The sequence below is a fragment of the Mobula birostris genome, chromosome 3 (genome assembly GCF_030028105.1).
Source record: "Mobula birostris isolate sMobBir1 chromosome 3, sMobBir1.hap1, whole genome shotgun sequence".
Lineage (NCBI taxonomy): Eukaryota > Metazoa > Chordata > Chondrichthyes > Myliobatiformes > Myliobatidae > Mobula > Mobula birostris.
This window is the reverse complement of record NC_092372.1, coordinates 184,757,598-184,780,376: the sequence shown is the minus strand read 5'-3', so window position 1 is coordinate 184,780,376 and position 22,779 is coordinate 184,757,598. Positions and strand designations below refer to the sequence as shown.

Genomic DNA, 22,779 nt, shown 5'->3' with positions numbered 1-22,779 from the left:
TGGTTGTCAGAGGCTATCTGAGACACACACCACTGGGAGCATTTAATAGGTAGCGGAAGCTTATCCCCATAACTACCCCCGACTAAACCATCAAACTACAACATTTAAACATATGAATCCTTAAGTGCTCTGAGCCCATCAGTGTGATGGTTTTAAAGCACAGCAACACACAATGTGGCAATGTTGAAACATCTATTTGCAAACTAAAGCATCAGCGTTGAGACCTCATCTTGGATTCTGGTAAAATATACTTAACTCTCCACTGTTATACCAAACATTTACTAAGCAATCTGGATACTTTCCTTTTCCTTTCATGATTTGGTTTTTGAAACTTTTCCTAAGTAATCTCAAGTTACGCCTAGTATAGAACTTATTTCATCCTGAGAAGTTCTGATGAAAGGTTAATGACCTGAAGTATGAATGTTTTTCTTTCTCTGGAAAACTATTCGCAGAGTATTTCCAGCGTTTTAAAATATATTTTTACTGCACTAGATGGTTTGAGCAGAGCTCAAAGTGAATTTATTTTCCACCACAAAACATAACCAACTGAAGAATTATTGCTCCATTGTACAGATGGATTACTATTAATTACTGACTTTGATCAGACCAAAGGTGCATTTCTGGACCCATTTCTGCTTAGCCTTCATTGGAACCAATGCTTGTGGTACTGCCAACCTGTTATTTCCAATACAGGCCAATGTTATTATTGTTGTTACTCCTCTCATCCCACCCCACCCCCATTCTCTCCCTCTCACATCCCAGCAAATACTGCAGATGCTGGAAATTTGAAATAAAAATAATAAGTAAAGACACATATTTTTATGAGGGCATTTCCCCAAAATTTTTGTACTGAGGTGCTGCCTCACGGGCTGTCCAACCACTTTTTTTTAAAGCATAAATTATGATAGATATTCAAGAAACAACTAAAAATTGAAAAGTAAACATACGAGATTCTACAAATGCAGGACATCTTAAACAAGGACTGAAAAGGAAGGAATCTAATAGGAGAGGACAGTGGACCATGGGAGAAAGGGAAAGAGGGGGGGAACCAGAGGGAGCTGATGGGCAGGTGAGGAGTAGGGGTGAAAGAGTAACCAGAATGGGGAATAGAAGAGGAGAGGGGGGAGTAATTACCAGAAGTTAGAGAAAATAATGTTCATGCCATTAAGTTGGAGCCTACCCAGATGGATTATGGGGTGCTGCTCCTCCAACCTGAGTTTGTTCTCATGACATCAGAGGATGAGGCCAAACTCAGGTTGTAGGAGCAACACTTAAATTTCATAGTTTTAAACATTTCTAAAGTGTTACCCTCATTTACCTACGTCCCAAAGACGTAGTTTAGTCAACGCCTCTAACTCAAGCCCTCCAGCATTCTTCTGCACTCTTTCCAGTTTAACCACATCTTTCCTAATATAGAATGAAATAAACTGTACACAGTTCTCTAAGTGTGACCTCACCAAGACAACTGCAACATAATGTCTAGACTTCTATACTCAGTGCCCTGACCGATGGCCAGTGTACTAAACACTCTTATCACCACCCTGTATAATTGTGACACCACTTAAAACAAACTTTGCACCTGTATTCCTAAAGGCTGATTTATACTTGTGCGTACTAGCTTACGCAGTAGCCTACGCAAGTGGGCTACGGCGTTGTGAGCATTTATACTTGTGCATTGGTGTGTCTGCGTTGCTCTGCAATTCACTGCCAAAACGCTAGTTGGCTGTGGGGTTTCTATGCCACTCTGTTGAGTTTCTTCCTGTTGAAAATCAACACGAAGAAACTGAAACTTCAAACAACGGCAAATGAAACTGAAGGAGGGTGAATTTTCTGTGCTTGTCCGGCCACTGAGAGACATGGACGAGGAAATGAATTTCAAATATTTTCGGATGTCGGCAGGTAGATTTGACGATTTGGTTCATCGTCTCCAACCATTTATTTCACATCAGTATACGCACAGTATACTCAGAGACTGGCAATCATCATTCGAGTTTTAGCTTCAGGTGGAAGTCAACAGGCTGTAGCAACTAGCTACAAACTGGCGTCAAGCACAGGATCCTTCATAATTTCGGAGGTCTGTAAAGCTTTACGGAAAGCATTGCAGCCAGAGTTCCTTCCCTGCCCTTCAGTCACCCAATGGGAAGTTACTGCAGCGTAGGAAGAAATGCGATGCTACCAAGTGGACCAATCACAGTTGTTGCGGTCTGCGTCACCGCGACACAGTTACATTTTTGGCGAGGTGTGCGTCAGGCTACGGTGTAGGGTACAGAGTAGGGCACGTGGCTACGCCGTACCTACGGCGATTTGACGCACAAGTATAAATTGGCCTTAAGTCCCTCTGTTCCATTCCACTCTCTAACGCCATTCCCGTCTGTGTACGTCCTACTACACTAGTTTGACTCTCCAAAATGTATTACCTCACACTTCTCTCTTTAAAATTTATTTGCTACTTCTCTGTTCACTTCCCTAACTGATTTCAATCTACAACAACCTTCTTCACTATCAGCAACACCTCTTAATTTTGTACCATCAGCAAACTTGCTGATCAAACCGTGAGCATACGCAACCAAACTATTTTCATTATGAATAACAAGAGCCCAACACCGACCCCTGTAGCACATCATTAGTCAACGGCCTCCATTCTGAGAAACAACCATCAAATACCACCCTGTGCTTCCTATCTCTCAGCCAATGTTAAATCCACCTAATGGCTCTCCCTCTAGTCCATGGAACGTAACCTTTCAGACCAGCTTACCATGTGAGTTTGGTTTAGGGAATGAAATTCAGTTAACTGGATGTATTAAAACCAAGTTTTATAATTGTGACCAAAAAACTACTTATTTTCTTAAGAACACATCTGACACACTAGTGTAACTTTAAGGGTGACAGAAGCTTTGTCCCTATTTAATCTATTTGAGCAAAGTAGTTGATACTTTGGCCATCTCTTGATTAGACCAGCAAGCCATTGAGCAGTAGCAAAATTGCTACGTACCGCATGAGTATCTTGGAATTCAATGGTTCAAAAAGTTAACTTACTATTCCCTCTCAAGAGCAATGTTATGCTGGCCTTGACAGTGATAACCAAATTCTGAATTAATGAAGAGATTGGACCATATTTCTGCATAACTGAAGTCACATTCTAGCAAACTGTACCACGCCTTTTACAGGCAGTAGTTAATTGTAAATTGCACTCTAATTCAGTAATTCTGAACTAAGATAATTATATAAACAATACTCAATTTACTTATTGTCTTCTCACTTAATAAAAAGATTATGCATTCTATTATAGCAGTATGCTGTTATTCTTTATACTCATTTGTACAGAACAAACCCCCATGATACACATACATTAAACAAAACTATTATAGGAAATGCTGTTCATACTAATTCTTATGCCATGAAGTCCTTGGATTTGTGCTTGCATCACAGCATTGAAGGCAAGCAGACTGTTAATGATAATGTCCTTAAGAAATGTGGCATTTGGTCATCCTGATGAAAATGAATGCAAAAAGCCACTATCAAAAGCAAAAAAAAAGAAACTCTGAAATCTAACTTTCTCACAGCCAAGTAGAAATAGGTAGTGACTAAACATATATAAATAACAAGCCAAGTACGTGTGGATTTTATGTTTGATATTTTAAGTATGTTATTCATGTCTGTTCTACCCCCCCAATAACATCAAAACTAATCTACTTCTAATTCAAATACTTCAATTAGTGATATATTTTAATGCACTTGAAAAAAATTCTGTTTTTCAAACATTCAATTGACAACCTTAACATTGGACCCAACAAAAATAACAATATGTAAATTTCGACTTCAGCGTAAGAACTTTTTGACATCATATCTGAAAACTTTAAAAGCAGAGCTGAAGGTATGAACCCACTACAAAATAGGTAGAGAAAAATAACAAAAGCTCCGCTTTGATACCTATTAATCTTCTAATCAAGGAATTTCTTCATTATTAACTTCTCTGGTCCTGATACAATTCTGACTTACTGGCACCAAACCCTTTCAATAAATCATTCCTATTGTCCAGTACAACAGCCTAAACTCCATCTCTACACAGCTTTCACATAGCTATGTATGTGACTAACAGTGCTCTGCAAGGATCCATTCTAGGACACCTGCTCTTTATGATTTTTATAAATGACTTAAATGATGAATGGAGGAATGGGATTGTACTTTTGCAGATGACAGAAAGGTTGAAGGTGTAGTGAATAGTGTAGAAGTTTGTCATAGGTTACAATAGGATAGAGACAAGATGCAGAGTTAGTTGCAGAAGTGGAGTTCAATCTGGAAAAGAGTGAAGTAATACACTTCAGAAGATCAAACTTGAATGCAGAGTAGGTTACTCTGTGTTGCTCTGGACTTCCAACACCTGCAGAATCTCTTACATACAAGGTTAATGACAAGATTCTTAACAATGTGGAGGAACGGTGGGGGTGAGGGAGGTGTGTGGTTAAATAAACCTATAGAATGGTGGCTTTCGTTAGTTAGAGGGTTGAGTTTAGGAGCTACAAGGTAATATTACAGGTCTACTAAATTCTGGTTAGACCACACTTAAGAATATTGTGCAAAGTTCTGGTCATCTCATTATAGGAAGGATATGGATACTTTAAAAAGTGTGTAAGAAGATTTACTAGTATGATACCTGGACAAGAGAACACAATTTCTCCTCAGAGTGAAGGGGAATGACAGGTGACACATTGATAGAGTGGACAGCCAGAGCACCCTTTTGCCCCCAAGTTGACAACAGTCAATACCAGACAACATCTGTTTAAGGTAAGTGGAGAAAAGTTTAGAGATGTCAGAAGCAGGTTTGTTTTTACACAGGGTGTGGTGGGTGCTTGGTACACACTGCCAGGTTTAGTGGTAGATGTTAATACAACAGAAATATTGAAGAGATTGTTAGATCGGCACATGAACATAAGGAAAATGGAAGGTTATGGCCTGTGTATGTGGATAAGGATAGATTGATGGTGGAGTAAGTTAAATAAGTTCGCACAACACTGTGGGCCAACGAGCCTTTACCATGCTGTAGTGTCTCATATTTTCTCAAAGTCTATTTATACAAATCCCAAGATTTCACTCATTAATCACGTTAGTTGCCTCCTCAAAAAACTTCAACCAACATCAAAAATGACATACATAATATCAATTTAATTCTCTCATTAATAATAATAACTTAATTTATAGAGCACTTTTCATACAAACGATATGATTCAAAGTGCTTTACAATGGGATAAAGTGAAATTAAAAGACAAAAAGGGGTTAGTTAAAAGCAAAATTAAACAAAATATTTTTGAGAATTAGTCCTTATTTGCTCAACCAGTCACTAATAATGAATCCTTGTAATTTTCTCATAACAGGCATTGAATTAATAGGCTTTTATTTCCTAGTTTCTCCCTTACTCATCTCCAGTAGCAAAGTTTCAATGGCAATTTTTCAATAATAAATCAAGACTACTTTAGAAGATCACAACAGGAAATAATAACGATGTCCTTAGGTGCTTCTCTTAATTTCCTAGATTGGAAAACTTCTAGAGACTTGTCTTATCTTCTCAGAAACAATCCTTTTAATTCATTGAATTAAATAAACTCTTCCTATTTATTTTTAGAATGATTTTGCATTGCTGATATTTAAACTCATTAACCACTGTGAAGATTGCACAAAGTACACATGTAACAGATCTGTCATAGCCCAATTATAAAGGATTGGAAAATTTTGAAAAAAAAACTGGCAAGCAAACAGCTGTTTATGCGCAAATCTGTCAATAACCAACTTCAAGATGCCATCAAGTCACTGACTGGTTTATGCCCTACTGTGGCTACTTTGTACAGGAAATACCTTGTCTTAGCTTCCTTTTTTATATGAAGGATACATAGGATTCATATAAGTGATCAACTAATACAGCACAGAAAATGATTAATTAAGAACTGAAAATATTTTTGGCACAGAAAGTAAACACTGCTGGTTCTGTACTACAGGTACTAAAGTATTGTTGGAGGTTTAAACTAATGTTAAATTTTATATTTTTATTTTTCTTACCTTTTTCTCTCTTAAACCATCAATCTTTAACTATTCTTTCAGTAGATAATTTGATACTACTAAACAAATTATCGTTTTAATTTGTCACTTTATCACATCACAACCTCATTAATTTACTTGTAAAATCTTTTGGTTTAATCTTTAATACAGCTTGCCAGCTTTTTTAACTTAATACCTTTTAAAACCTCTTGCAGCTTCTATAAACACATGCAACGTCTTATGAATATGCACTTGGGTCCTTGAGTTTCTCCCTCATATTCAGTTTCTGTTAAAACCACTTCCAACATTTATAATCAATTTTTGAACAAGATTTAGTTCAAAAGTGTGACTAGACAGTACACTACACGCAAGTATCTTTGCAGATTATTCAACATACTTTTTTCTCCTTTTCCAGGAGTGAAACCGATTTGTCCCGAGAATGCGATGAGGAATCACTCAAAGCTTGATATTTTGCACCAGATGAATGGTTGCCTCTGTTCTAAAAAAAAATTATTTTAAATAAATTTAGCTTTAAGCTAGAGAGAAATAAATTTATTAGGGTAGACGGTTAATTACAAGAGAGCTTGTAATACCAACAGCAAATAAAATGGTATCAGGCCACGAGAAAGATCTGTGTTTCTAGTTTAAACAAAATAATCAGTTGCTTCAAAAGTACATGCCTTAATATTTTTGATGAAAACCAAAGTTTTGTTTAAGATATTAAAATAGATTTTTAAAAAAACACAGGATTTCCATCCTTCTCATAATCTAGTCCGTCAACTATAAAATTATTGCACTATTGAAAAATAAATAATTCAACATATTTAACATTACCAAATGTCCATAGTAGATATTGCTTAGAAAACTGATTCATGGGTACTGAGTGTATGCAGCCTATCTTGCCATCAACTTTCAATGTATGCATCATTTAAGATTTTCACATGCAGCTATCATAGACGTAAAGAATCAAAGGAACCACGAGAGCTACATTCTGCCTAAAAATACAGTCAAATATGTCCGAGAAATAGCTTAAGGAAGAAGTTAGTAGGGAAGAAGGTTTTATCAAATGCCAGGGGGAAAAAAAAGACTTCTTCCTCAGCCAACTTCAATCCCTTACCTCCCCAAGGAGCAAGTAGTCCGCTGAGCATATGTGTATGACTCTGAGAAGAAAATGCTAAATTCATCAGTCCCAGGAACACTACACCTATAAAATAACTGCAATGCTTGAAAATATTTTGTGTAAAAGGGCAACCAAGGAATATATTTGGAAAATAAAATTTATGAAGGGTAAAGTGCTGTAAAGAGGGACTATTTGGATGACTCTTTCAAAAGGTCTGGCACTGATTTGCTGGACTGAATGCCCTCTTTCTCTACTGTGCAATCTCTGAAAGGAAACAACTGCGACGAATTAAAGTAGTTACTCTACAAAGAATGGAAAAATACTCTACTAATCACTCAGTTTCACTAGTTACAAGTTGACAGGACCCACAAACTCTATTCCACCACAACTTTGCACTGTGCTAGAATTATCAAAGTACATTTTACTGAACTTCCTTATAGTCATGCTTTCTTCAAATTCACCACCACTAAAATCCCCAGTTATTCATAACTCAAATTACATATAACTGATCTGTTTTCACAGCATGAAGGACCCATTCTCTAAACACCAAAACTTTCATTAACCTGCTGTTTTCTTGCAGAATGTGAAAACAAAAATGTAACACATAGCTACTGGAAGTGAAGGCACCATCTTAATATTCCCTCAAACTGTTTCCCTCCCCATTCCCAACCCAAAGGATGGCAGCATCTTGGAACCATGATCCGAAAATGTAGTCTGCAGTCATTAACAATGCCAAGGTGCACAAGATTCCACGTGTGCTTTGTTTCTTCTGACTTCCGTCCACAGCAAGTTCCATCATTGAGAATATCTTCAACAGGTGGCGCCCCAAGCAGGAGGCCTCCATCATTAAAAATCTACCCCCATCCAAAACTTGCTCTCGTCTTGCTACTACCATCAGGGAGGTGACACAGGGGCCTGAATACTCACACAATGATATAAAAGCTTATTCTGCTTCGTCATTGGATTTCTGAACAGTCCATGAACACTAGCTCATTATTCCTCTATTTGCACCTAATTTGTACTAATTTTATGTCTTTGCACTGGCACAAACAACAAATTTCTCTTCAGATTGAAGACAATGATAATAAACCTGACTTTAATTCAATCAACATGCTGTTATAACAAGCTAATCCATGCTTTTTTTCCATAGGGATAGGACACCATGGATACCAGCTCATCTGAATACAAAAATCACACATTGATACTGCTTTAGGACTCTGATTATTTTACAACATTCACAAATGCACACCAGCAATTGCTGAGTGCAGCAAACTATAAGAAATCCTGCACTTGTTGATACAGGGTATGAATGATTCCATCTCTAACTTGCCTCAATTAAATTAAATTGATTTATTATTGCCAGATGTACCGAGATATAGTGGGAAAACTTTGTTTTGCATGCCATCCATATAGTTCAATTCATTACAATTGTGCATTGAAATAATACAAAGGGAAAACCGAACACAGAATAAAGTGTTGTAGGTACAGAAAAAGTGCAATATAGCAGACAATAAGGTGCAAGACCATAACAAGGTAGCTTAAGAGGACAAGAACCCACCCTATCATACTAGGGGACTGTTCAGTAATCTTCAAGGCATGAAGGTCATTATCTAACACGAAAAATTGTAAGTTCTATAAGTACCAGTGTCGAAGCTGTCCTATGAAGCTCCGAGCTATCATAAACTTTGAAATGAATGTTAGGTGCTATTGTTGAAGCAGTTCATTCTGCTGACATGGAAGCTATGTTGACTGCCATTCTGGGAATGGGGGCCATTTTTGAAATGGACTGCCTGTGTATGACATCACTCATAAACTCAGCACTTGGATTTGCTGACCACAAACAAGAGAAAATCTTCAGATGCTGGAAATCCGATCAACACACACAAAATGCTGGAGGAACTCAGCAGACTAGGCAGCAAAAAGAAACGTCGACTATACTTTTTTCCAGATGCTGCCTGACCCGCTGAGTTCCTCCAGCATTTTGCGTGTTACTTGGATTTGCTGTGAAGGCACCCACCTAGAAGAATTGCATCAGGTCAACAATATAGTCGTTTTAATGTCCTTTGTTCGGAGGTCAATATATTTGTTCCCCCATTTGTGCCTCTGCTGGAGCCGAGCTGTAAAAGGTTTAATTCTACTAGTGGGTTCAATTCCCAAATAAAAATGGTGGGAGCATACCTAAGTAAAGGTATCAAAACAGTATTAAGATAAATCTATATTGTTAAGAGTGCAAAGCTTTGAGGAGATGTGAAGGCCTCATTTGCCTTCAGAGTTAAATGATCACGAGATTATTCTGAATGAGAGGAAGGAAATATTCCTGATATGACCAATATTTATCAATTACCAAAAAATTTTAGCCTGACAGTGGTTTGTAAAAGTACTCCATTAGCTACAAAGTTATTCGCACTTCAACCTTGCCTCCCTTTGAACCCATGCATGTTATTTCATAACTGCAAGTTCTTTGATTTACTCAACTATTTGGCGCAAGAATATTTCAATCTATTTCAAGGTCTTCAGATTGCAATCTCCAGTCATTTAAACCAAAGCTACTCCTGATCATCTACAGTTCCCTCATTGAAGCCCAAGCTGCAGACTTTTGTAGGTATTTTAGACCATAGGACATAAAAGCTGAATTAGGCCATTCAGCCCAATGAGTGTGCTCTACCATTTGATCATGACTGATTTATTTACACTTTAAACTTTATTTTCCTGCCTTCTTCCTGTGAACTTTTGATGCCTTTACTAATCAATAACCCATCAACTTTCACTTTAAATATACCCAATGATTGGGCCTCCACAGTTGTCTGTGGCAATGAATTCCACAGATTCACCATCCTCTGGCTAAAGAAATTCTCCTTATCTCTGTTCTAAAATGACATCCTTCTACTCTGAGGTTGTGCCCTTTGGTCCCAAACTCTTCCACTTTTGGGAACATTCTCTCCATGGCAATGCAACACCTTTAATTTTGAATAAAATCACAGTATAACATTAAGTAAATTGTGCTGGTAGTTGGCAGTGAAATTGGCAAATACAATGTTAGCAATCATTTCAAGAGGATGAAACATGAAAGTGAGGACATACTGCTGAGGCATTATATGGCATTGGTCAGACAGCATCTGGAATATTGTGTGTAATTTTGGGTTCCATATCTAAAAGGTGTTCGGCTCCTGGACAGTTCAGAGCAACATTCCCTCTCATTTTTTTTTCACAGCTGCATGGACCAACCATTGCTCTGAGAGGGATTTTCTTTTTTTTAAAAACACGGCCAGAGAATTGCACCGCACTTTAAATTAACATTATATGAAAGAAAATTCCCACTGCATGCAACAAAGGCTATGTGCACGGGAGTATTTCAGTAACTGCGCAACCGCACGCCTGCACATCTTAGACTGAAGAGTGGTCCAGAAGAAATTCACAAAAATGTTCCCAGGATTAAAACTCTTAATATATGAGGAACACTTAACGTCTCTGGGCCTGTATTCGATGGGAGTTCAAAGGGATTTGGGGAATCTCATTGAAAGGCCAGAAGAGAATGGACAGGAAACTTCTATTAGTAGGAAAGACTAGGCTCCAAGAGCAAAATTTCACTATAATGGGTGTCCCTTCTGAATTGAGATAATGAGAAAGTTCTTCAGCCAGTTTGGTGAATCTGTGGAATTTGCTAACACAGAGGGCTGTGCAGGTCAAGTCATTGGGTGCTTTTAAACAGAGTTTGATGGATTCTTGATTGGTAATGAGATTGAGAGTAGCAGGGAAAAGGCAGCAGAGAAAAAAAGTCAGTTATTATTGAATAGAAGAGCAGACTCAATGGGCTGAATGACCTAATTCTGCTCCTATATCTTGTGACCTTGAACAGGTATGTTAATGGTCAAAATAAGATTGAGCTGCAGCAGTTCACTGATTGGGTGCAGGCAACTGAAGTGTGGGACTCACAGAAATCTCTAACATCCTAATGGCCCTAGGAAGCAATTGCCCAATTAAGCCACGTGTTTCACTCCATCTGACATCATAGTCAACATGGCTTTGAAGGGGGTAAGTGTGTCTAACCAATTCTTATAGAGTTTTTCCAAGGAGGTTATTGGGAATGTTGGTGAAGGGAAGGCAGTGGATGTTGCCTATGTGGACTTTAGCAAGGCACTTGACAAAGTCCCACATGGGAGGCTGGTCAAGAATGTTCAGTTGCATGGCATTCAAGATGTGGTAGTAAACTGGATAGAACATTGGCATCACAGGAATAGCCAGACTGTGGTAGTAAATGGTTGCCTCTTTGACGGAGGCCTGTGACTAGTGATGTGCCGAAGTGCTCAGTGTTGGGGCCAATATTGTTTGTAATGTATATCAACCATCTGGATGATAACTAGATCAGCAAATTTGCAGATGACCCCAAGAATGGGAGAGTAGTGGACAGCAAGGAAGTTTATCAATGCTTGCAGCGGGATCTGGAACAGCTGGGAAAATGGCAGATGAAACTTAATGCAGACAAGTATGAGGTGCCGCACTTGAGAGAACAAACCAGATAGAACTTGCACAATGAACAGTAGGGCACTGAGGAACGTCGTAGAACAGAGGCATCTGGGAATACAGATGCGTAATTCCTTGAAAGTTGTGTCATAGGTAGAAAGGTTAAGCCTTCATAAATCAAAGTCCTGAGTACAGGAATTGTGGTGTTATGCTGAAGTTGTACAAGACGTTGATAAGGCCAAATATAAAGTATTGTGTAGTTCTGGTCACCCACCCAGAGGAAAGATATCAATAAGATTGAAAGAGTTCAGAAAAAATTTACAAGGATGTCAGCCAGAATTTGAGGACCTAAGATATAGGGGAAGTTTGAATAGGTTAGGACATTACTCCCTGGAGCATAGGAGAACGAGGTGAAATTTGATAGAGATATATAAAATTATGAGGAAGCAAGAATTTTCAACTGAGGTCGGGTGAGACTGGAACTGGAAGTCATAGTTTAAGTGTGAAAGGTAAAATATTTAAAGGAACCTGAGGAGGAACATCTTCACTCAGAGGGTGGTGAGAGTGTGGATGGAGTTGCCAGTGGAAATGGTGGATGTGTCATTGATTGCGACATTTAAGTGAAGTTTGTATAAGTACATGTATTGGAGAGGTATGGAAAGCTAAGTTCCAGGCGTGGGATAATCGGACTGAGCGGAATAGGCTTGGACTGGATGGGCTGTAGGGTTTTTCTGCACTGTACTGCTCTATGAGTCTATGACAGTGCAGACCAATAGTGGAGTGCTAACTTTATAATTCCCTAGTTACGCAGCGAAATCTGTTCATTGAACCTCTGCCAAGTTAGACCTGGCAACGTAGTTCAATGACTGCATTCATTCAAAAGAAAATTAAGTCTACGAGGTAGAGAGGAAAATTAAGTGTTCTGTGTTTTTTTTAAAATATAAAGTAAAGTGTAATTGATTGATCACGGCTTTTGTTATTTTACAAATACCAGAACAGTCAGAAACAGGGCTTCTTCAAGTCCACCACATAATGGCATTCATATCTGGACCCTGCTAAAGACATTTGCTAGAGCCACCATCGCTGCTGCTAGAAGGTTTGTTCCAAGTCATTAAAAAGGAGTGAGATTAGATAGCTTCTCACTGCTAGAAAATTCAGAGCTGGTGTCTCATAAAAGAATAGTAACATCTATGATAGATTCCTGAACAGATTGCAATTAACTCAAGGCCGTTGAAACAGAAAAAAACTGAATTATCAAAATACACTTTGTACGTAAATAAGGCTAATATAAAATCTTTTGCATTAAAGGTCTGTTTAAACAAACATTGAATATTTGTGCAGATATGTAATACATATATAGTAGTTCAGCATCTTCCATATTTACTAGTCCAGTTCAATTCATAAAATACAGCCAGCAACATTCTCTATTTTTAAAAACTAAGTTAAATTTTCATCAAAATATTGCTTATAAATGTGCAAGTGCACACGCCAAAAGAATTTTGCAAAGAAACTGCTGATAGTTAAATATAATCTAGATTAGTGGTCGCCAACCGGTCAATCGCGATCGACGGGTCGATCTTTGAGACTTTCCCGGTAGATCCCAAAAAGAATAAAAAATAAATACACAAATACTGTTGTAATGTGAGCATTATAATAATGAGTAATATTAATTAGGATAATGGTAATATAGCAATACTTCCACTACTGAAAGCTGTTTGCAAAGAGAGATTGTTTCCGGGTTGCGGGGTTGTAGTTCCATTCCTTCTGCCCAGAGCACATGTGTGTAGCTCCCCCACCATGCACCACGGTAGAAAAGACCAGATGTAAAACCCTGCAACCTGGAAATACTATCGTAATTAGTATTACTTATTTTTATAATGCTCACATTACAACACCTTTAATTCTATGCTTCATTATTTAATTTTATTATCAACACAAAAAATAAATGAATAAAAATTGACTGTTGCACTCAGTGTGATGACTGGGGCTGAATACTTTCTGCTAGTTCCCTGAAATTTGGCTCATAACTACAGACAGCCCCTTTGAGACAGTCTGTGAGGTGTCTGTCAGTAAGTAGGGTTGCCAACTGTCCTGTATTAGCCGGGACATCCCGTATATTGGGCTAAATTGGTTTGTCCCATACGGGGCCGCCCTTGTCCCGTATTTCCCCCACTAAGGTGGAGGGTTCCGATGAAATCGTTCGTAAGCCAAAATGGTGTTAAAGCGAAGAAGCAATTACCATTATTTTATATGGGAAAAATTTTTAAGCGTTCCCAGACCCAAAAAATAACTACCAAATCATACCAAATAACACATAAAACCTAAAATAACACTAACATATAGTAAAAGCAGGAATGATATGATAAATACACAGCCTATATGAAGTAGAAATAATATATGTACAGTGTAGTTTCACTTAACAGAATCGGGAAGATTAGGTTAAAACCAATTTGTAGGAAAAAAATCAGCACGTACACACATGCGCACATCACGTATGCACACGTCACGCATGCGTACACAGGTGCCCGCGCAAGGGTTCATGGTCATGGTAGTCTTTCTCAGGGTAAACACAAGTGTCCCGTATTTGACTGCTACTTTTGTCCCTTATTTGGGAGTGAGAAAGTTGGCAACCCTATCAGTAAGACAGCTCCTGTACCTAGATTTCGTAATTTTCATCTGTTGCAGCACAGCGCCCTCGCAAACCTCCTGATAGACTGAATATTTGAACGGACAGTTTCCTTTGATAGACTGAATGTTGAATCTGCCATGTTTTTCAGGTGTTTTGCATTGGTAAACTGTTACTGAGACATTAGTACAAGTTTTAGAGGTACGCAAGATAATGACACCACTTGTTTTTTGTTTCCCAGTTCTTTTACATTTGGGGAATGTTGGAATTTATAGGGGGAGAAGTGTTGTAATGTGAGCATTATAAAGATAAGTTAATACCAATTAGGATAATGGTAATATTGCAATACTCCCACTACGGAAAGCTGTTTGTAAACAGAGGTTATTTCCGGGGTTGCGGGATTTTACTTCCGGTCTTTTCTGCGCATGTGTCTAAGCCCCTCCGCCGCATTGGTTTTGCTGTCCCAGATAAAGTTGTTCCTTTGGACATGAAGTTGTTGAGTGGTCCTTTTTCAAAGTAGAAGTTATTACAAAAGATATGAAGTATTGTAATATTCTTAAAGAAAGACTGCTATGGCCTGTTTGATATGCTAGTTACAATGTTTTCTTGGTTGAATTAATTTGAAAGTTTGACAAAAGCATTTTATGCAATTCAAATACAATTAGCCCAAATAAAAGGCCTCAAGTTGGAAGTACAATCTGAGTTGTTTTTTCTCCAAACAATTTAGTGGGTAGATCTTGCCTTTCACTAAGGCCGAGGTAGGGGATCTTGGGCTTAAAAGGCGACCACTAATCTAGATGAAGCAGCATTCGCTAAATAAATTATAGTTCATATAGGAATATCACTATTCTTTTATCCATTCAGTTTTCAGTCTTATTCTTTGAAAACAGACAACTTTTTAAACCTACGACACTTTCTAGCAATGCTATTTTGTCACAATTATTTAATATTTATATTCTAATTATTTAATAATTTAATTCAGATGAGCAGTCAACAATCTTTATACAAGATGAACATCAAAAACTATTGAGATCAGATTTACTGATTGTTAACCCACACTAGCAGAAAAAAGTTGTTCTGATAGAAAACTTTACTTTCTTCTTGTTTAATAAATTCAACTCAATCATAAATGTTACTTTCAACTTCTCTTTCTATAGAATTCTTACCAATTCCTTTACAAAATCCTTAGCACTTACCAGTTTTCCAAAATGGTATTTACAGTAGCCACAGTATTTAACATTATCAGCTTCTGAACCTTCTTCTTCACATAGAAGTCCTGCCAATTGTGCACTAAAAAAAAGTGAAAAAACAGTTAAGATACTCGCAAACAGAATGAAATACATGTAAAACTTACAGAGTAGTTTATGGCTATACATTAAGTCTTCTCCTTTCCTTACTTTCCTTAATAAATTCTGTATTCCAAAAAGTATACTACAACCTTCTCATCTCTTTCAACTTTATTAATCACACTGTTAAGATCCCAGTACATCTACAATGCAAATGTCTGGAATTCTCCCAGTGGCCTAATGATATTTTTATATAGCATAAAGAACTCATATTTGGTTCCCTATCTCAGGTCAACTATCACAAAAGGTCTCATCATTGAGATGACGGAATGAAAAGCATGATCAGGAAGTTAGACAATTTGTTAGAAGATGTACATAAATCTTGATAATGTTTAAATTCATGAAAACCCAAAAACACCTGCAGATATTAGAAATCTGAAATAAAGCTGAAAATAGTGAAAATACTGAGAGAAAGTTAATAATTCAAGTTGATAAACTTTCATCAAAACTGATGAAAGATGATCCAACTTAAATATTAACTTCCATAGATGCTGCCTTACCCAAGTATTTCCTGAATTTTACATCTCGTATCACACTTGCAAACATTTTATTGAGCTGTGCTATTCAGCACTCAGCTTAATGAAAATTCCAGATGCCTGCTGCACATCTGACACTGGTCCAAATTAGACTCTCAGATGACAAACTAGTGAGTAACTTCTTTTGGAGAAGGAGAGAAGGAAGAGAAGGTGAGTAAGAGAGAAGCCAGATTTTATTATGGGCTTGAATGATCCTAAGATGTAAAGGACAGTTACTCAGGTAAATGAGTATTTGAATCTAGCAAAAGTCTTTGGCACTATATATCTATAATAATATGCCCTGGTTCACATTTTTACTGTTATGCTGTATGCATTTCATTTAGCAGTTCTGTAAAAGCAGTCAGTTCTGCTTTCAGCCTGTTTGGATTATTGTTGAAGATAACAAATGATGAGGAATGCATGCCTTTCAATTAGGATGGTAGAACTGAGGGGAGGTCCTACTGGTGATGGACACTAAGGCCGGGCTTGGGGTTTTTTGTTCGGCAAGAGATGGAGAGAGAAGACACTGGAGAGAACAGGTCCTAGGATTCAACCTGGAGCAGGACCACGATTCAATGAAGCCAGGGACCGAGATTGATTGAGAATCGTAAATATAGTGAAACGCTGAGCTCCAACAAGTGCACATTTGAATGCTTAATTAAAATGGGCCCTTTTCTGTTTGTTTTTCTTTACTAATCCTTTAGTTAATATTCATAAATATAATTCCTTTAATCGTACACAGTGTACTACCTATTATTTTGTGGCACTAATTTGTAACAGGGTAGCAAATTTCACAGCATCCACACAAACCGGGGTTTGGGGTGGGACAGCCGTCTCAATCTCGTGAGTTTGACAGGACTGGAGAGCGTCTTTCCTAGAATTAAGCAACAAAAACCTTAGTTCCATTGCAGGTGTGCTTGAAAATGAAGTACTACAGCTGCATCCAATTGAGTTTTTTTGATATCCACCTTGTTTTTCTGAATTGGTTGGCAGATGGTATTTCTTTAGGAATAATATGCACAGCTATTTCTTCATCCTCTGGAAACAATTCAATCAGTATTTACCTGAACCTAAACTTTCATAACTTTCAAGGCTTCCCAAGAAGTCACACAAATATCCTAGCACAAAGCGCCAATTTTTTTTGCAAAGTATTACAAGTTCAGCCACAAAATTTTCAGCATTCCCAAAATAACTGTATTAACATGCCAGAGATATCACAGTTATGTTAAAAATATTTATACTTTTAATCTAAAGCATATCTATTTTTAAGATTGAAAATACCGAGCATAATATCAAAAGTAAACAAATGCATTTGCCTTCATTTTCTGCACTTAGCTGTGGACAATATTCACTGTGCTGAAATGCCATGAAATCATGAAAGCAAAATACATTCTGGCTTAAAGATCTAACTGTAATACAATAAACAATTATACTCAAAATCAGGGGGAGGGTAAGAAAGAGGGCAGTGGCATTCACTGAATGTGCTAGAAAAACTGAAACTAGTCAGATCTTTCAGAGCAAAAATACAAAGGCTAGAAATACACATCAGATACATTCTCCCATTTCTTAAATCTTCATCTAAGGCTAAAATCCTACACCAACTCAGGTCAGCTTCATTCAATGATACTTAATTGTGTTTTTGTCTAACTATGACACCAAATAGCTTCCATTTGGATTAGATCTCTACGCACTTCCTTTTGGATTTTCCAAAGCAAGGTTTTTACATTTCTTAATTCAATCTCAATCAATCTCTAACTTTATTTTGGCTGATAAATAGCACACAACATTTATTCTACTAAAGTGCCAGGTGACATCTACTTCCAATTAGCTAAACACATTCCTCAACATTCATGATTCAACTGTAACCAGTGCCTCACCAATATCCTGGGAGTGACCACTGATTAGAGCTTCAGCTGACCAGTCACAAAAACTGTGACTGCAAAAGCAAATCCAAGGCTAGGAGTCCTGTAACAACCAATTTATGTTTAGACACTTTAAAGCATTCCAACATCCACAAGGCACAAGTCTGTTGGAATATTCCACTTCTATTAAGATGAATGCAACTCCAGAAACACTCAAGAAAACAACATCAACCAAGACAAAGCAACCTATTTGACTGTTATCCCATCCACTGTGGGATTACCTGTGTTTCTCACTTCCTAGACTAACAAACTCCATCAATAAGGAAAAGAGCAGCAGGTACATGGGAACCCCACTACCTGAAAATTCCCCTCTATCTCTTGTATGGAAAAATATTGCCATTCCTTCATCAACAACAAGTCTAAATCCTGGAAACTCCTATAAAGCAGCATTACCTGAGTATTTTCACTAGAACTTCAGCAGTTCAAGGTGGTGGCTCACCACCACCTTCTCAAAGACAGGAATAGGCAATAAATGCTAGCTTTACCAGCCATGTCCAGATCCTAATGTGTATAAAAATATAAAATATACACATGACAATAGAATTATAGCATGTATGCATTAATTGCATTCTCATTATCAAAGCTGAAAATACTTCTAGACATATTGATTTTAAGATATTAATTAGCTTTAATCAAGTGTCAATTACAAACAATGACATAGGTTGACAGAAGCATCACTAACCAAGGTTCAGCCTTTGTTTAAATGCTGCATATAATCATTATATTAGATTTGAATTCAGCCCACTTACTGCCCATTTCTCTCACGTCAACATTATCACACAATTTATCATTCATAAAAACTTTACACTGCCAAAGTTACTTGTTATTTTCTCACATAAACAGGAATAGTGTACATCATGACATTTTATTATAGGAGGATTAGAACCCTATTTTCTCAGATATTGAACTGCAGTAAAGAAAAGGAAGAATTAGTAATGGGAATGACACAGATTGTTCATGCCCCTCCCTAGCCAGGTACACAGAGGCCAACTGTAGCACACCAATCAATGGTCAACTTACTCAGCAGTGATCAGGTTTCAAAGTCAGGATCTGGTGCCATAAATGACCAGATATTTCATGGCGTATTATTTGCTCACTGATTTGCAGGAGAAACCTGTAAAGCTATCCATAAGTTTTCAGTGAAAATGTATGAATGTCATGTGAAGATGGCATTAAGCTTGCATATGATGCCATTATGCCTAAAACCCAACCCAGCATCAAACTGAATGCTGTCACGTACCTTCAAGGCTGATACATGAGTAAGCCATTTGTGCGAGGTACTGACGGGGAACCAGTCCCTGTGGATCCTGCTCAGCAAGGTGGCAAAGCCTTCAGGAGAGGAGGGGAGGAGAGACAATATTAAGTAATTCTCTAACTGGCTCAGTTGGTAAGGTGATTGTGTTCCTGAGCCTCACAGGCCACTAAGTTCCATGTTCAATTTCCAATTAACTGTTCAATAAATGGAAGTAGATGTGCTGCAATTGGCCCGGCACCCTTAGGCTAGAAAAGGAAAACAAATCATCTAGGTCTCCAAATCTTGATCGCTATTGAGTAACTGTTGCTGGAAAGTGCCTTCGTTTAGACTTCAGGTAAGATCCAAGTTTGACTATGATACACCAAATGGACTTCAGATATGGTTATCCTTCATGCACGAGGAATGTTCCAGAAGATCATCATAGTCACTGAACTATATCCCAAGAGAAAGTTATGCTTTTAAAAAGAATTTGGGAGAAGAGTAAATATTTTAAATCTATTCAGTTATCTCTCTTGCTCACAAATCCTACTTCCATGTCTCTCTACTAAGGCAATTTCAAATGGCTTGCTCTGAAGAGTTACATACAGTAGGGAAACATCGACAAGATCACTGGAGGAGAAAAAAGTTTTCTTCAAAAGGTAGGTGCAGTATGGAGATAAATTATCCAAAAAAAAAATCTAGCCAGAAATCTGCCTTTTCAGTTCAGTCTGTGCAATTGGAAAAAAAAATGAAGAACGTCACTGCAAAGAACTGTGAATTAGCAAAGGGGCAATGTTACATTTATAAGGATCCACGTTTAGAATGCAGAGTATTGTTTACAGTTTTAGGTACCTCTACAAATAGAAGTAGTAAAGGTATAGATCTCCCTACCATATGGAGTGGCTAAACAAGGTAGCAATCAAGACATTCAAAGGAACAACAGAGATAAGAAACAGAAAGTAATATGGGAAAATATGAGTGCAGGGTTGTGAGCATTAGGACGATTGAGGATTCACGTGAATTTACTGATATAAGGATTACTACAATCAGCATTGACCAGGTTCATTAAATAATCCATTGCTGTGTTTGAAATTCAATATAATTTTGTATCATTCTTTCCAGAGATCCTCATCAACACTCTCACTTTCTCTCCTGAAGGTACCATTGTTCTACACATGACCAAACTTTCCAGATGGCTGCTATTAGAGAATTTTCATGAGATGGACAACACAACAAGCAACATCATGACTAAGCTTAAAGCATGTTTTATCATTTTTATGCACAATATTCAGCACCTATAACTTAATTATTAGGCTAAAAATTAGTTGCAGACTTCACTTACTTACACAAAGGCCAAAGCCAAATACAGCAGCACTATGGTGATCTCAGGAGGGATCCAGTAAAGAAACAACTGTAGTTCAGAACAAATCTTGATTTGTAAAGCTTGCCTGTACCTATACATTCATTTGTCTCTTCTGTACAACTTTGCTTGTATTTTCCATTTAAAAATACAACACTAACCAAGTTACATGGAAAGCTTGTCGACATCCATGTTTATTACACGTCATACAAGCACCAGTTGCTGCTTTGCTTTCACGGCCTTGTTCTTCACAAATGTAGCAAGTCTGTGGAAAACAAAAGCAGATAAACCAAGTTTTTATTCAAGTAACTAAATACAAAGATCCTACTTATTCATCATAATATGCGCTACTGCTGCAGAGCAATTATTTTGGAAAATTCAAATAATTTAACAGATTTCCAAGGATTATAAAGTAAAACACCAATTCCACATGTTCAATTTATGGACATTCTCATTTCTCTTCCCGGTATCCTGTGCAAAAGTAGCTTTATTATTGAAAATTTGTATCTGGGTGTATATAAAAACAGATATACTTACAGTACGTGGATATTGCTAGTAAATTCTAATGCCAAAAAGCCATGATTCAAGATGATAAACACAAGTTATCAGGGTACAATCAGCTTTGTTTCACATGCACACAAATTTAAAAATGGAAATTGAATTTTGTCTTTTAAGTTTGGGCGCAAGCTCTATTATTTAAGACTAATACTCCAATTCAAGTATGAATAATTATATTATACCCCATTGTTAATTACAGTTAACACAAAAGGTGATGACTTCATACAAGTATAAATACAGTAAGGATAATTAAAAAGGAAGATTATGAACAGTTAAGCAAAAATTCAGAGCACATTTAAGTTTGAAAAAAATTGGAAGGCTTTGCACGGGTTGAAATAGCCTAGGGTTACCTAGCAGGCTGCAATGAAGAGAATCTCAGGAAATGACAGCACAGAATACAACCAATGAGACCATCATCAGGCTCTAGCTAGCCAGAAATGTAACTACATAGGCAAGGACAATTTTCCAACTTTCAGCCCATCCATTTACCTTTCTAAATATGATTACAGATTACTCCTCAGCCACTTTTTCATGTAGTGAGTTCCAAATACCTAGAAATATTTTCTCAAATTCCCTCTAATCCATCCATCAACTGACAAGTTTATTTCCCTGAAATATTGGGCTTTCTACCAATGAAATGGGTCCTCTTCATGCTCCTGTGTTGCAAAGAAAATAACTCCAGCTTAAGTAATCTTTCCTCGCAGTTCTAGTATTCTAACACTCATCTGAACTCATTACTGTAATATACACTTTTCCTGTGATGTGGTGACCAAACTGTACATGGTAAGTTAGCTGCGACTTAGCAGTTTTATGGAACTCTAACATGAGAAAATCAGAATCAGCTTTAATATCACGAGCATACATCGAGAAACTTGTTGCTTTGTGATAGCAATACATAACAAGAAAATAAGTGTATATAAAAATAAGTGGCGCAAAAAGAGAGCAAAAATTAGTGAGGTAGTGTTCATGGGTTCATTACCCATTCAGAAATCTGATGGTGGAGGGGAAAAGGTTGCTCCTGAAACAGAGTGTGCACCTTCAGGCTCCTGTACCGTCCCCTTGATTGTAGCAATGAAAAGAGGGCATGTCCTGAGTGATGAGAGTCCTTAATGATGGATGCGTCTTTCTGGGGTGTCCTCAATGCTGAGGAGGTTTGTGCTCTGATGGAGCTGGCTGGGTTTACATCTTTCTGCAGCTTTTTCCGATACTGTGCAGTGGCCCTTCCATAACAGACAGTGATGTAACCAGTTACAATGCTCTTAAACTCCCAATGAAATATAGTTGGTATCATGCTTTCATTGTAATTCCATCAAGATGTTGAGCTCAGGATACATCTTCAGAGATGTTGACACATAGGAAATTGAAATGAGAGGAGACATGATAGAGGTATACAAGATATTAAGAGGAATAGATGGAGTGGACAGCCAGCACCTCTTCCGCAGAGCACTACTGCTCAATACAAGAGGACATGGCTTTAAAGTAAGGGGTGGGAAGTTCAAGGGGGATATTAGAGGAAGGTCTTTTTTACTCAGAGTGGCTGGTGCATAGAATGCACTGCCTGAGTCAGTGGTGGAGGCAGATACACTAGTAAAATTTGAGAGACTACT

The 22,779-nt window shown here is 37.6% G+C and overlaps 1 protein-coding gene across 7 annotated transcripts in view; it reads right to left on the bottom strand.

Annotated features, from left to right (window-relative positions):
- Positions 1 to 22,779, bottom strand: part of mllt10 (MLLT10 histone lysine methyltransferase DOT1L cofactor) — a 288,280-nt gene that overhangs the window by 192,305 nt on the left and 73,196 nt on the right. For 6 of the 7 annotated variants that reach the window (XM_072253815.1, XM_072253813.1, XM_072253811.1 and 3 more), the window contains 3 exons: positions 20,776 to 20,879; positions 15,434 to 15,527; positions 6,428 to 6,529 (listed from right to left, as the gene is read on the bottom strand). In XM_072253815.1, the coding sequence (XP_072109916.1) occupies positions 6,428 to 6,529; positions 15,434 to 15,527; positions 20,776 to 20,879 (300 nt within the window). The remainder of the gene's footprint in view (positions 1 to 6,427; positions 6,530 to 15,433; positions 15,528 to 20,775; positions 20,880 to 22,779) is intronic. The other variant, XM_072253814.1, reaches the window with a different exon arrangement.